At 49.9% G+C, this 13,163-nt stretch overlaps 1 protein-coding gene, 1 long non-coding RNA gene and 1 pseudogene across 2 annotated transcripts; 1 reads left to right on the top strand and 2 right to left on the bottom strand.

The window, feature by feature from the left end:
- Window positions 1-3,116: 3,116 nt before the first annotated feature.
- On the bottom strand, window positions 3,117-3,730 carry LOC146701638 (uncharacterized). The gene is made up of 2 exons (XR_014922376.1): window positions 3,379-3,730; window positions 3,117-3,293 (listed from the first exon to the last, which is right to left on the bottom strand). It is a non-coding gene; the product is annotated as an uncharacterized LOC146701638 (long non-coding RNA).
- A 529-nt stretch (window positions 3,731-4,259) lies between these two features.
- On the bottom strand, window positions 4,260-6,492 carry LOC146701639 (uncharacterized; annotated as a pseudogene).
- A 24-nt stretch (window positions 6,493-6,516) lies between these two features.
- LOC146701640 (uncharacterized) lies at window positions 6,517-9,227 on the top strand. The gene is made up of 2 exons (XM_085468886.1): window positions 6,517-7,052; window positions 7,229-9,227. The coding sequence occupies exon 2, from the start codon at window positions 7,674-7,676 to the stop codon at window positions 9,225-9,227; it is 1,554 nt and encodes a 517-aa protein (XP_085325012.1). The 5' UTR covers window positions 6,517-7,052; window positions 7,229-7,673.
- Window positions 9,228-13,163: the final 3,936 nt, after the last annotated feature.

Raw genomic sequence — 13,163 nt, forward strand, 5'->3', positions numbered from 1 at the left:
GCTGCCCCCTGCCCATCGGTTACCCACTGTTACCTGTCATGCTCCGCTGCTCTGCCTGTTTCATTAGATCCTGTCAGCCATGTTGAGGTCCCCAGCTGCCCACTTCCAAATGCCCACACTGATATCTGCCTAAAGACAAACAGCTCAGGTCAATCAGAGCCACCTTTTTTGGCAATCTACACCTTTTGTTTCTTCTCTGACACTTCTGCTCTGACAAGGCTTGGTGTGATCTCTAACACGTTCAGGTAGGAGTACATCACAAACACTGTCTAAAATAACTAACTGAATTTAACACTCCTAATTGTACCCACACAAAAATGCACACATACTGTAGATGTTAACATAACTTTAATGCCATCTAAAGGCAGTAAAGTGGGTTGATTTATGGTTTCAGTGCTATTTTCTTTCTTTTATTTCTTGGTGTTGATGATAGTGGTGTGTTTGACATAAGAAACAAAGGAAGATGAAAGGCAATATATTATATTATACTTGAGACTTTTTGGCAAACTTCAAAGGAAATTTAACAATTTAGCAGTGTGTGGACCAGTTGCAAAGGCAGAAGGAGAAGGCTGACATTCAACATAACATTTATCATGTAACGCTAATACCAAGTTACCAAAAAAACATGAACCACAGAAGGTGAAAATAGCTTATTTACTTCTTTGATTGGACCTGCAGTTCTAGAAAAGGCAACTTGCTATTTTTACTTTGTGCTTCCATGGTTGGTGTGACAGAGGCGGATACTAGGAATAGTCTGAGATGGAGGTAAATGATCCAAAAGGAGAAACACTTTTTAAATTTATTTATTTATTTTTACACAGATTAGATTTGCAGGTACTGGTTGAAGTGCTTCATAGACCAAGCCTCAGAGTTTAACAAACAGCTCTAGGGTTGGAAAATAAAAAAAGCCCACATGGATTTGCCAAAACTGGAGGGCCACTTAAGGCTGGCTCCAAAGGTAAGTAGTTCCTCATAATGAGGCCACATTAAAAGCCCCTTTTCAGAAACAGAAATAAGGTTGTTTATAGGCCTTTGGGGGGGAAAAAAGATTTTGGTGGTTTAAAGCTAATTACCCTCCTTTTTACAACTTTGAAATTGTGAATTCATATATAACTAACATGTTTAAATTGTATTAAGGCATACAATTATGCACAGGTAAGATGTGTGGCTGCTAAATAATACATAGCTAGTGCTTGTGTCTGGTATTCTTATAATATGAGCACTAGTGAGAACTAGTTAGCAGGTAACTCTATCATACTGTTTACGAATGCACCTTGCTAACCAAGTGAGCTAATGTTAGCCTTTAACTTATCAATCCACCCTCTTGTGAAAATACTGTAAATTCTGACTCTGAAAGACCAAGATGAGGGCAGCTCAAAAGCCAAATTTGAACATTTAAAGCCATTGTGATTCCATCCACGTGTGGACTTTATATGTCTGAGTTAGCCAGCTGCTAGCTGAGAGTTTATAGACGGGCTGGCACTTCAAAATCCTACTTAAATGAGGTAAGGTCTCTTAGGAGTTGCAGACCTGAAAATTTGAACCTATTAACCCAAGGGCTTTTCTTGAATTCTCAGATTTCTTCAGAAAACTCCTTTTTTTTTTTTAAAGATTTTAACTTGTTTCATACGATGCAGTTATGTAGTTTAGGTATTGTGCACATATATCTCTTTCCATAGTTTGTCTTTGCTCCTGTCTCTCTCTCCCCCCACCCCATTGCAGCAGATGGCTGCTCCTCTCTGAGCCTGGTTCTGCACGAGGTTTCTTTCTGTTAAAAGGGATTTTTTTCTTCCCACTGTCACCAAAGGGAATTTGTTGTTGTTGTTGTTTTTCACTAATATTGTAGGGTCCTTACCTTAAAAAATAAAGCACCTCGAGGTGACTGTTATAATTTGATGCAGTACATGAATGGTAAATGGACCGATTCTTTTATAGCGCTTTTCTACTCTCCCGGAGTACTAAAAGCGCTGTATACAACATGCCGCATTCACACCCATTCACAAGCACTTTCTCTATACTTGATGCTCTCTAACTACATTCACACTCCAATAGATGCATCGGAGAGCAACTTGGGGTTAGTATCCAGCCCAAGGATACTTAACATGCCAACTGGAGGAGCCAGGGATCGAACCACCAGCCTTCCGATCAGTAGGTGACCTGCTTTACCTCATGAGCTACAAATAAATTTGAACTTAACATTCTGCTGCAGTTTATTCTAAAACACAAATATAATGTGTAGATGGTGTTGAATAAATATATATTTTTAGTCTATATTTAAATTGATGACATTAAATGTTACAATGGTAGACAATGTTAAACGCATTGGCCAATTTATGAGGTGGTAGCGTAATGATGTGGCTGAGATTTTCCTGGCACACTTTGAGCCCATTTGGACACCACAGTTCAGCATTGTTTAAACTCCACAACCTACCTGGTTGTGTACTGCTGCTGACCATGTCCGTCCCTTCTGATGGCTAATTCCTGCAGGATAACACATCATGTTACAAAGCTCAAATCATCCCAAACTGGTTTCATAAACTTGATGAGTTTAGTACTCAAATGATCTACATAGTCCTTTGGGATGTGGTGTAATGGGAGATTCACATCATGGATGTCCAGCTGACAAATCTGCAGCAACTGTGTCGTGCTATCATGTCAAAATGACCAAACATCTCCGAGAGTGTTTGTATCTTCTCTGCCATGAAGAATTAAGGCAACTCTGAAAACAACAGAGGGTCAAACCCAGATGTACCTTAACTAAAGTGACTTAACTAATGCCAGTGACTTTACTTAGTTGAGACTGTGAGTAAATATTAGCCTACAGGTGGTGAACCAGCAGGGAAAAAATAACATCAGCGTGTCAGAGGGAGAGATGTGAAAGCGTGCAGCTTAGATACATATGTTTGTTTGTTTTTTACTACACTACATAAGAAGAGTGTGGTATGGAATGGGTGCATGGTGCAATGCAGAAGGATTCTTTCCATACACTGAACAAAAAGAGTCATGTGTACAGTTTAACTTATTTGAGTATATTTGTACAAGATGCACAAAAAGTGTCACGGTCTGGCTGGCAGACCGTGGGGATGTGGGGAAAGGAGGACCCAAAACGCAGACTCTGCGATGCAAACAGTGCTCTTTATTCACAGTGAAAAACTGTAAACACAATAACTCCCCGTTGCTCCCTTGAACCCCGTGTGCGTGCTTCCCTCCGACGTCTGTGCTCGTGCTCGTGCTCCCCGCTGTTGTGTTTCCGCACACCCCGTGCGTGCTGCCTTTCTGGACCACTCTTCCTCCTGCAGGGAAACCATAGAGGCAGCCGTCAACACTAACCCTCGGCGGGCATATACGAACAACACAGACATATGCTGACACACTAACTTGGTACGATAACTCAATGATCCCGCGCCGGTGGGAGCTCCAACACTCTCCTAAGTAGCTCCCCCGACGAGCCCTGATCACCAACAGGTGTGGCAGGAACTTCAGGTGTGGCCAGTCCTTCGCAGGGCCACACCTATCAGGCCTGCAGGTGGCTGTGCTCCATCCTCCAGCCACACCCGCAGACATACACACGTATACACCCACACCCTGCCTATACATACGAGTGGGACACAGACTAACACAGCATTGTGGAGAAAACACACATCACCAAATAATAATAATACTAACAACAATAACAACAGTCAAAACTGGTCACGGACCCCCGAGTCCTCCAGAGCCGGGTCCGTGACAGTACCCCCCCTCCAAGGGTCGGCTCCCGACGACCCAAAAACACAAACCAAAAACAGCACAACCAACCCAGGGCGGGCGGCGGGAGGTCCAGGACGGAGGGCAGAACCAAAACAAGCAAAAACACCCAAGGAAAACAACCCCCCCATGGTCACAGTCCCAGAGTCCGACCGCGCATCCCGCAGCGGAGCAACAAAAAGAAAAAATGCCACAAAACAGTCTCAGGCGGCCCATCAACATAACAAAAGAGTTCAGGGGGCCTACCTCGAGTCCAATGGTGGCGACATTGCAGCTCCGGCGGGCAGCCACGGGTCCGGCAACAGCAGAAAAACGGTTCTGGGGGCCTGCCACTGCTCCAGTGGCGGCGGCACTGCTGCCCCTCCGGTGGCGAGCCCCGGGCCCAGTAGCGGCGGCGCTGCTCCCCAGGCGGCCTGCCCGGGATCCAGTGACGGTAGCAGCGCTGCGGCTCCTCCGGCGGCCTGCCCCGGGTCCGACGGCGGCGGCGCTGCTCCCCAGGCGGCCTGCCACGGGTCCGGTGGCGGCGCTGCTCCTCCGGTGAGCAACAGCGAGGTGTGGCACACGGTTCATGACGCGCTGGTCGCTGACGTGGATGCAGAGGACGTGGATGGCGTGGAGGCCGCGCCAGACGTGGAGGTCCCTCCGGTTCGTTGACCTCCGGCTCCGGCTGAGCGGGTCCCTCCTCGGCTGCTGGCAGCGAGAGCTCCACCTCGGCGGCTGGCAGCGAGAGCTCCCTCGGCTCGCCGAGCTCCTCCTCGGCTGGCAGCGCCGGTTGTTCCTTCCACTCGCCGAGCTCCTCTGCTGGTGGTTCGCTGAGCTGCTCCTGCTCGCTGAGCTGCTCCTGCTCGCTGAGCTGCTCCTGCTCGGGCAGAGCGAGCTCCTCCCGCTCGCTGAGCTCCGGCTCCCGCTCGCTGAGCTCCGGCTCGGGAAGATCGAGCTCCTCCCGCTCGCTGGGCTCCTGCTCCGCCACGCTGAGCCGCTCCTCCGGCTCGCCGGGCTCCTGCTCCGGCTCGCAGGGCTCCACAGCTGGCGGTGCGGGCTCCTCCCGCTCTCCGAGCACCCTGAGCACCTCCGGCTGCGCTACAGCTACTGACGGTCGATCTGGAGGTGAAGATGGTGATGCGGTGTCTGCAGGTGGGGAAGGTGAAGGTAGAGTAGGTGATGCAGATGGCGAAGCCGAGAGTGCTGCGGTCGCTGCAGTCTGATGGGACTCTGGTGGAGAAGTAGCTGCAGAGGGAGGAGGTGATGATGGTGCGGTCGCTGCTCCCGGTGGACTGGCCAACGATGCAGGGACAGACAGGTGAAATGATGGCAGAGGTGGTCCAGCAGGCATATCGACCTCCAACTGAGGATGAAGGTGAGAGGCTGACCGGACTGAAGACTCAGTCACCAGCTGGGCAGCAGACTCCGTTACTAGCTGGGCAGCGGACTGAGTTGAGGGTGATATGGCTATTATGAAGGGTGGAGAGGATGAGAATGTTACAGCTGGCTCAACAAATTCCAGGGGTCCAGAGGCAACTGAGGCCTCCAGTTCGGCCTCTGGGGAAGCCCTGGGGAGAACCTCTGTCTCCATATGGCCAGACTGAGCCAAAAAGTCATCTGGGTCTGTATGCTGTGAACTCCCTAGCTCCCAGCTCACAGTCTCAGAGTGAACATCTTCTGAGTTTTTGGAGGTAAAGCAAACAGTTTCTGACCCCACCGACTCTGAGCTAACTACCTCAAGGCTGTCTATGCAAAATTCTGCCCCAGCATTAGCACTCAGGCCACATTCGTCCGTCGGTGGTCCAAAAATCCCCACTGGGAGTTCAGTTACACCTCTTACAGTTTCTCCATTGTTAATTGCCGTAGTGGCTATAGTCTCTATGTCCATGTTCACAGGAAGGGAATTTACAACACCGGCAGAGTCCATTTTACTCACTGTGGCGTCCAGAGCCGCTGGTCCTGAGCCTTCGACCAGCACAGGAGTGAGTGTAGAGGTGGCTGAACGCTGCTTGCGAGGACGCCTTCTCCTCCGTGAAGGCGGGGCCGGGTGTACGGAAACAGTCCTCTGCTGTTCATCTGTGTTTTGATTTTCAATGACAGGAGTAATAGAAACAAATGAGTCGGGTTTACTCACTGCGGTAATGAGTGCTGTCGGTCCGTCGCCAGCTGACCGGACTGAAACTGCAGGAGTGGGTTGAGGTGTAATGGGGTGATGATGGCGAGTGCGACATCCCTTCTGTAATGGAGGATCAAACAATTGTGCCACAAGCATCGACGGGAAAGTCCTCCGCCGATGCGCAAAAAACCAAGCGGCTAGAGTTTCTAGGTGAGCAGCCGAACCTTCCTTGCTCGGACTGCCCAAGCCGAATAAATCAAAACTAGAGCTCTCTCGTAAAATAGTGACCAATAGCCTAAGGTTGTTAATGTCCAAAAAGTTCATGGTGAAGGTAGTGGATGAGAGATAATTGTCAAAGAACACTACCTGTATATGTCTCTTGTGTGGGTCTACAGCCTGGATTACGCTCCGGCAGTAATCCCATAGCTGCGTGAGCGATCTCTCCTCCGTGGCAACTCCTGAGTTTGCTGGGTCCATGGTGGTTGGCGGGATCATTCTGTCACGGTCTGGCTGGCAGACCGTGGGGATGTGGGGAAAGGAGGACCCAAAACGCAGACTCTGCGATGCAAACAGTGCTCTTTATTCACAGTGAAAAACTGTAAACACAATAACTCCCCGTTGCTCCCTTGAACCCCGTGTGCGTGCTTCCCTCCGACGTCTGTGCTCGTGTAACATATGTGTTAAACACTTGTGAATTTCACCCAAAATACTTTCTTTTTTTGGAATAAATATGTCATTTTTTTGCATCTCACTCTCCTATCTGTGTGTTCGGTCTGTGTGCGTTCATGTGCGTGTGTGCGCTGCGTGGTGACGTAGGCGCGTGCATGTGTGCCCCGGTCACAGCTCCTTTCAGCATGGCCGGAGGTAAGTCACTGCCACGTTGCTCTCTGTTAATCAAAGTTTGTTCGGATCCCAAGCTTCAGTGTGAATACGACCGTACCGCCGCGTTTTTGTTTATCGTTAAGAGACTCATTTGGGATAAGTTTTGTGGAGGACGAGTTCATTAATACACAATTATAATGAGTTATAGCCGAGAACTCGGCTAATATGCTAGCATGCTAAGCTAGTCCGTATCGCTAGCGGCTTGAGAGTTTACTCGCGTCAGTCTCTCCTTTTGTGTAACAGCATGCACCTTTTCTTTCTTCGTCAGGAGAGGGTTACGAGCAGTCGCGTGACACGCACGGATCGAACATGTGTCTCTGTGTTGCAGGTATGGAGATGTTTTTATGTTTTGGAGATGCAGTCTTTCATTTATTGTTCTTATAAGTTGTTTTGATGTTTTTTAGTGACACATTGTTTATTTTGTGCTTTTTGTTTTTTGAGAGTTTAAGTCAATGGTTTGAAATAATTTGTTGTATTTGGTTCGTTACATTAATGTACATTAAGGACACAGCTCCTTTCAGCATGGCCGGAGGAGAGGGTTACGAGCAGTCGCGTGACACGCACGGATCGAACATGTGTCTCTGTGTTGCAGATGTGCAGTAAAGAGCCAAAGATTCGACACTGTCTCCTGCCTCTTGCTTCAACACCAAAACACAACGCAGAACAGCAGGCGTAACAATTACACGGGTTACATTGGTGCCGTGACCCTTTGGATTCATCAAGCATCGACGTCATCTCGATCACCGTGGGGAGCTCTTCACAATTGCCCTCGTTCCAAGTTGGTTGCTTTTCCTAACTTGTGTGGGACTTTTTGAATGAGCTTGGACATTTAATCTGCTCAATTCTCATCCTGAATAACATTAAGTGTTAGTTAAGAATACTGTGTTTGCTTTTGTTCAGTTGCACTATTTGGAATTTTGTTTCTTGTGATTGTGCTTTATTCATCATTATGGAGCCAGCATCTGGTTCGGAGGCAACTGGTGTTCCTGATGAGGAGGTTTCCTCTAATGTTGGTTTGGGGCGAGGGTGGTTTCTTGGGGATGGGGCTCAGACACCTAAAGTTGGTGTGTCATTTGCTCCCAAGTTTTGTTCCACTCGTCTCCAGGTTCCCCCCTGTGACATTCAGACCCCGCAGACAGCTGGCAGCGCTGAGTTGAGTACACTCATCTCAGACTTGGCCAATCAGATTGGTCAGTCCATCGTAGCCCAGCTGCAAGGTGATAAGGGGAGCAGTATGCCTATTGAAAGCTCTAAGGCTGAGCAGGGACCCCCTGAGCTAAATTTGTCTGGGGTGAAACTGGTCTTGCAATCAGACGTCAAGGAGCCACCAGTTTTCAGGGGTGATGGCAGTGATAAATTTTCCATTCATGAATGGGTCGAGATGATGGAAATGTACTTTGTAAAACGCAACACACCAACAGACCAGCGATCACGTGACATATTGGCTAGGTTGATGGGGAAGGCTAAGGATGTAGTGAGGGTCACCCTACGTCACAACCCCTCACTTGACCATGTCCAGGTTCCTGAATTGATATTTGACATTCTGAAACAGCACTTTAGCGTATTGACTTACTCCTCTATGCCTATGGCTGACTTCTATAACACCAAACCATTACAACATGAGGGAGTGATGGAATATTGGATAAGGCTAAACAATGCTATTGACGCTGCTGACGAGTGCTTGCGTAGGCAGGGGCGTAATGTTGAGGACCCAGGGCGTGAGGTCTCGATGATGTTCATCAAGTATTGCCCCGACCCCATCCTCTCGAACAGGCTCAGCATCAAAGCAGCTGAGGAGTGGACAACCACCGAGGTTCAAGAACGCATTGATAGCTTCCAGCGTGAACTCAGGGCACGCAGTCAGGGCAGTTCCCACACCTCACAGAGGAGAGAGGTTAGCCACAACTGCTCTGTTGTGCCTCAAGAAGCGATGGCGCCACAGCCTGGTCAGGCCAGTGTCGCCTTGCAGTCTCAGCCTACAGCAGCAGCCTCAAACCTCGCTTGTCAGCTTTCGCCCACAGCAACTTGCTTCACTCCTGTTCTAGCTGATGTTTCGACGACCTATCCTTCTGGGACATCAGTGTCTTCTTGTCCGGTGCCTACGCCTACTCCTCAGTTCCAACAGTCACCAACATACACTGTGACCACTCAACCTAGTCAGCAGTCAGTTGGTTGCGAGCTTGGTTCGACTGACACCCAAGCTTTTGATGTGACTGGCATGCGCGCTCTGATCAGCCTCTTGGATCGCGTGATTGCATGTCAGAATGTGCAGACTGCAGCCCCTGCATCTACACCTTCGCAGCGTCTTACCCGCGGGCCCTTTCTTAAGAAGAATTGTCAGGTCTGTGGCAACACTGGTCATTCCACTCACATGCACTGCAGGAGAGAGAATCTCTGTCTTGCATGTTTTGCTCCTGGTCATTGGAAAAAGGACTGTCACAGTCGTCGTGAGGGACGGGAGGCCGGGGCTGTCGCAAGGCAGGGTTGGCCTTCGGAAAACTGAATCACCCACATTTGGAGAGGGGCAGTGTGGGGGAAGAACCTAATACCCTCAATCATGATGAATCGGATCTCGAAATTCTTTATGTCAACACCTGTTCAACAATGCCAGAGGGGTACCGTGTCGTGGTTCAGGGACCAGCAGTAGTGCCCACATTTAGTGAATTGTTCTACACCCAAGTTGCAGTGAATGACAAGGTTAACTTGAGGGGCATGATGGATTCCGGGTCTATGGCTTGCACTATGAGTGAAGAGGCCGAGAAGTCACTTAGAGAGGCTGGGGCTCTTGTGAGTGGACCGCAGTCGGCCGAACGGATTGTGCTGGTTGGCTGTGGTGGGAAGCAGACCCACCCAAAGTGCGTTTATGACTTGACACTTACCGTCCACGGTGTGAAATGCATTGTACCAGTTTTGGTAGTGTCGGGCCAGCGTGATGAGCTCATCATTGGCTCCAACGTTCTCAAGTACCTGATGCGAGTTATGAAACATTCTGATGACTATTGGAAGCTTGTGTCTGTGGGAAGCAAGCACTCGCTTCTTGACTATGAGCACTTCTTGGACATGATGTCGTGCACCACCAGATGGAGGGGTGAGGAGGTTCCCGACAAAATTGGCACTGTGAAACTGCCTCGTGCTGTGACACTACTCCCACGGTGTGAACATCTGGTATGGGGCAGGCTACCCAGCAATGTGCCAGTCTCTCCAGGCAGCACGATCATCGTGGAACCGTGCACCTCTGGGTCTGGGCCGAGAGACGTTCTTGTTGGCCGGGTGATCACGTCCATGTGGGGTGATCGGTGGGTGCCATTGAAGATGACCAATCTCTCCTCAAAACCACTGACCTTGAAACGCAACTCGAGGGTTGCTGTTGTTTCATCTTGCCTTGCGGTGGAGGACCTTGATTTCCAGCAGGACTCCTGCAAGATGGCGAGTATGGCCCAGGTACCAGCCAGTGGGCCAGCTACTACTGAGGCCGACTTGAATGACAGGTTGTGCTCCCTAGGTTTGGGTGATCTTGACATTGACTCATGCCATGCCAGCTTACAATCAAAGAGAGAGCTCGTTGAGCTAATTGAGCAGTATGAGGACATCTTCTCTAGACACCCGCTTGACTGTGGCGAAGCTAGACGCTTTGTACATCGGATCCACCTGACTGATGAACGCCCATTCCGTATGCCTTACAGAAGAGTACCCCCTGCTCATTACCAACAACTAAGGCAGGTACTCACTGACATGGAGGAGAAAGGGATTATTCGCAAATCCATCAGCGAGTATGCATCCCCCCTCGTCATGGTCTGGAAAAAGGATGGCGGATTGCGGATTTGTACGGACTTCAGGTGGTTGAATGCGCGGACTCTTAAGGATGCGCATCCACTCCCTCACCAAGCGGATTGCCTTGCCGCGCTTGGGGGCAATGCCTTCTTCAGCACGATGGACTTAACCTCTGGGTTTTACAACATCCCAATGTGTGAGGAGGATAAGAAGTACACTGCTTTCACGACGCCTGTTGGCCTCTACGAATACAACCGGATGCCACAAGGGCTTTGCAATAGCCCAGCTTCATTCATGCGCATGATGCTGAACATCTTTGGTGACCTCAACTTCACCAGTCTGCTCTGCTACTTGGATGACCTCCTGGTCTTTGCTCCCACTGAAGAGGAAGCCCTGTGCCGGCTCCGAGCTGTTTTTCAAAGGTTGAGAGACAACAATCTCAAGTTGGGTCCAAAGAAGTGTCATCTGCTGCGGAAGTCAGTCAGGTTTCTGGGCCATGTCATCGACCAGACCGGAGTGGCTGTGGACCCAGCTAAGGTGGAAGTGGTTTCCAAGATGCCAAGGGAGGCTCTAATGGAGAAGGATGGTTGCACTCCTTCTGTGAAGAGGATTAAGTCCTTTCTAGGAATGGTCTTTTTCTATCAGTGCTTCATCCCTGGTTGCTCAGCCATTGCCAAGCCTCTGTTTGCTCTGACGGCTGGTCAGAAGAGGAAGGGACGGACTAGTCACGCTGGGAGGGGTGCTGGCATGTTCAGAAAGTTGACTGCTGCAGATTGGAGCCCTGCATGTGACAAGGCCTTTCATAAACTGAAGGACGACCTCCTTAACTGTGCCGTGTTGGCTCATCCTGACTTTTCACGACCGTTCATTTTGTCTGTGGATGCTTCTCTGGATGGACTGGGAGCGGTTCTGTCACAATTGCCTATCGACGGGGATAAGGCACGCCCTATTGCTTTCGCGAGCAAGGCGCTAAGCAGGTCACAGCAGAGATACCCAGCCCATCGCCTTGAGTTCATGGCCCTAAAGTGGAGCATCTCTGAAAAGTTCAGCCACTGGTTGATGGGGCACAAGTTCACAGTGTGGACTGACAACAACCCGCTCGTTCATGTATTGACCAAACCCAAGCTGGACGCTTATGAACAAAGGTGGGTGGCCAAGCTGTCATCCTACAACTTTGATTTGAGGTACATCCCAGGTCGAAAGAATGTTGTAGCAGATGCACTTAGTCGTGACCCCTTCACCTATCAACCTATCGGTGGGCGCTTGCTTCAAGAGCCCTACGAGCACTTGGTGCGGAATGCAGAAGGTGCGGCGGCTCATGAGGTGCAGGACGCTTTCAGGTTTGGTGTCCAAAATATTCGGGTTGTCCAACAACCTGTTCCAGCTCTGGCCTCAGAGGATTTCTACAGTTCGTCGGAAGTCACGGCTACCTTGGCTCACCATGATTACTGGGAAACCGCTGCGGAGAATAGAGCTGCCTCCATTCTCCACCTTGTTCAGCAGTTGCAGCCAGTTGGCAATGATGTACTGCCATCACTTACCTTATATGAGCTGGAGGACCACCAACTTCAGGATCCCATCATCTCCGCTGTCCTGCCGCTTGTAGCCCGCAGGAGGCGCCCTTCCAGGCGTGAGAGACATGATATGGATTCCAGGGCACTGGCCCTATTGAAGCACTGGGAGAGGCTCAAGGTTCGAGATGGCATTCTCTACAGGGAGACGAGAGACCCTGTGAGCAAAACAAGGAGACTCCAGTTGGTGTTGCCAGTGAATTTACGGGTGCAGGCCTTGAAAGGTGTCCATGATTTGGCAGGGCACCAGGGTCAAGTTCGCACCCTCCACCTAGCAAGGCAACGTTTTTTCTGGCCCAATATGGAGAGGGATGTGAAGGAGCATGTTCGGTGCTGTGGAAGGTGCATACTTGCCAAGACTCCAGAGCCTGCAGCACGAGCCCCATTAGAGAGCATTAAGACCTCTGTTCCCATGGAGCTCATCTGCATTGACTTTTGGTCAGCAGAGGACAAAAAGAAGCGCTCTGTTGATGTGCTTGTGGCAACTGACCACTTCACGAAAATGGCCTTTGCTTTCCCGTGCAGGAATCAGACTGCCAAGCAGGTTGCCAGAAAGTTGTGGGACTGTGTTTTTTGTGTATATGGTTTCCCTGAGCGTATTCACTCAGACCAAGGTCCCAGCTTTGAGAGTGAACTATTTTCTGAGCTTCTGCAGATTTCGGGCGTTGCCAAGTCTCACACTACAGCTTATCACCCTATGGGGAATGGGGGCACGGAGCGGTTCAACCGCACACTTGGCAACATGCTGCGAGCTCTCCCTCTCAGAGCCAAACAGGAATGGCCGCAGCAGATTCAGACATTGACCTTTGCTTATAATGCAACTGTTCACGAGACTACTGGATATGCCCCATTCTATTTGATGTTCGGCCGTGTCCCACGACTACCGGTCGACGTTATGTTCAAGTCTGTTTTGCATGATCCCATTGTGGTGGACTTTAACGGCTACTCCAAGCTTCTTCTGTCGTACTTGTCTGAGGCTGCCAGGATCGCCCAGGAGCACACCAGCAATGAGCAGGAGCACCAGGCTCGTCAATACAACAAGAAAATCAAAGGTGTGTCTCTGAACGTTGGGGATCGCGTCCTGCTTGCCAATAAAG

This window comes from Copadichromis virginalis, linkage group LG9, assembly GCF_057382275.1.
Source record: "Copadichromis virginalis isolate Kocher_CV1m ecotype Utaka linkage group LG9, C_Virginalis_male_GT1.1, whole genome shotgun sequence".
Lineage (NCBI taxonomy): Eukaryota > Metazoa > Chordata > Actinopteri > Cichliformes > Cichlidae > Copadichromis > Copadichromis virginalis.

Coding starts and splice junctions, on each gene's coding strand:
- LOC146701640 (XM_085468886.1), top strand. CDS start 7,674: ATGGAGCCAGCATCTGGTTCGGAGGCAACTGGTGTTCCTGATGAGGAG.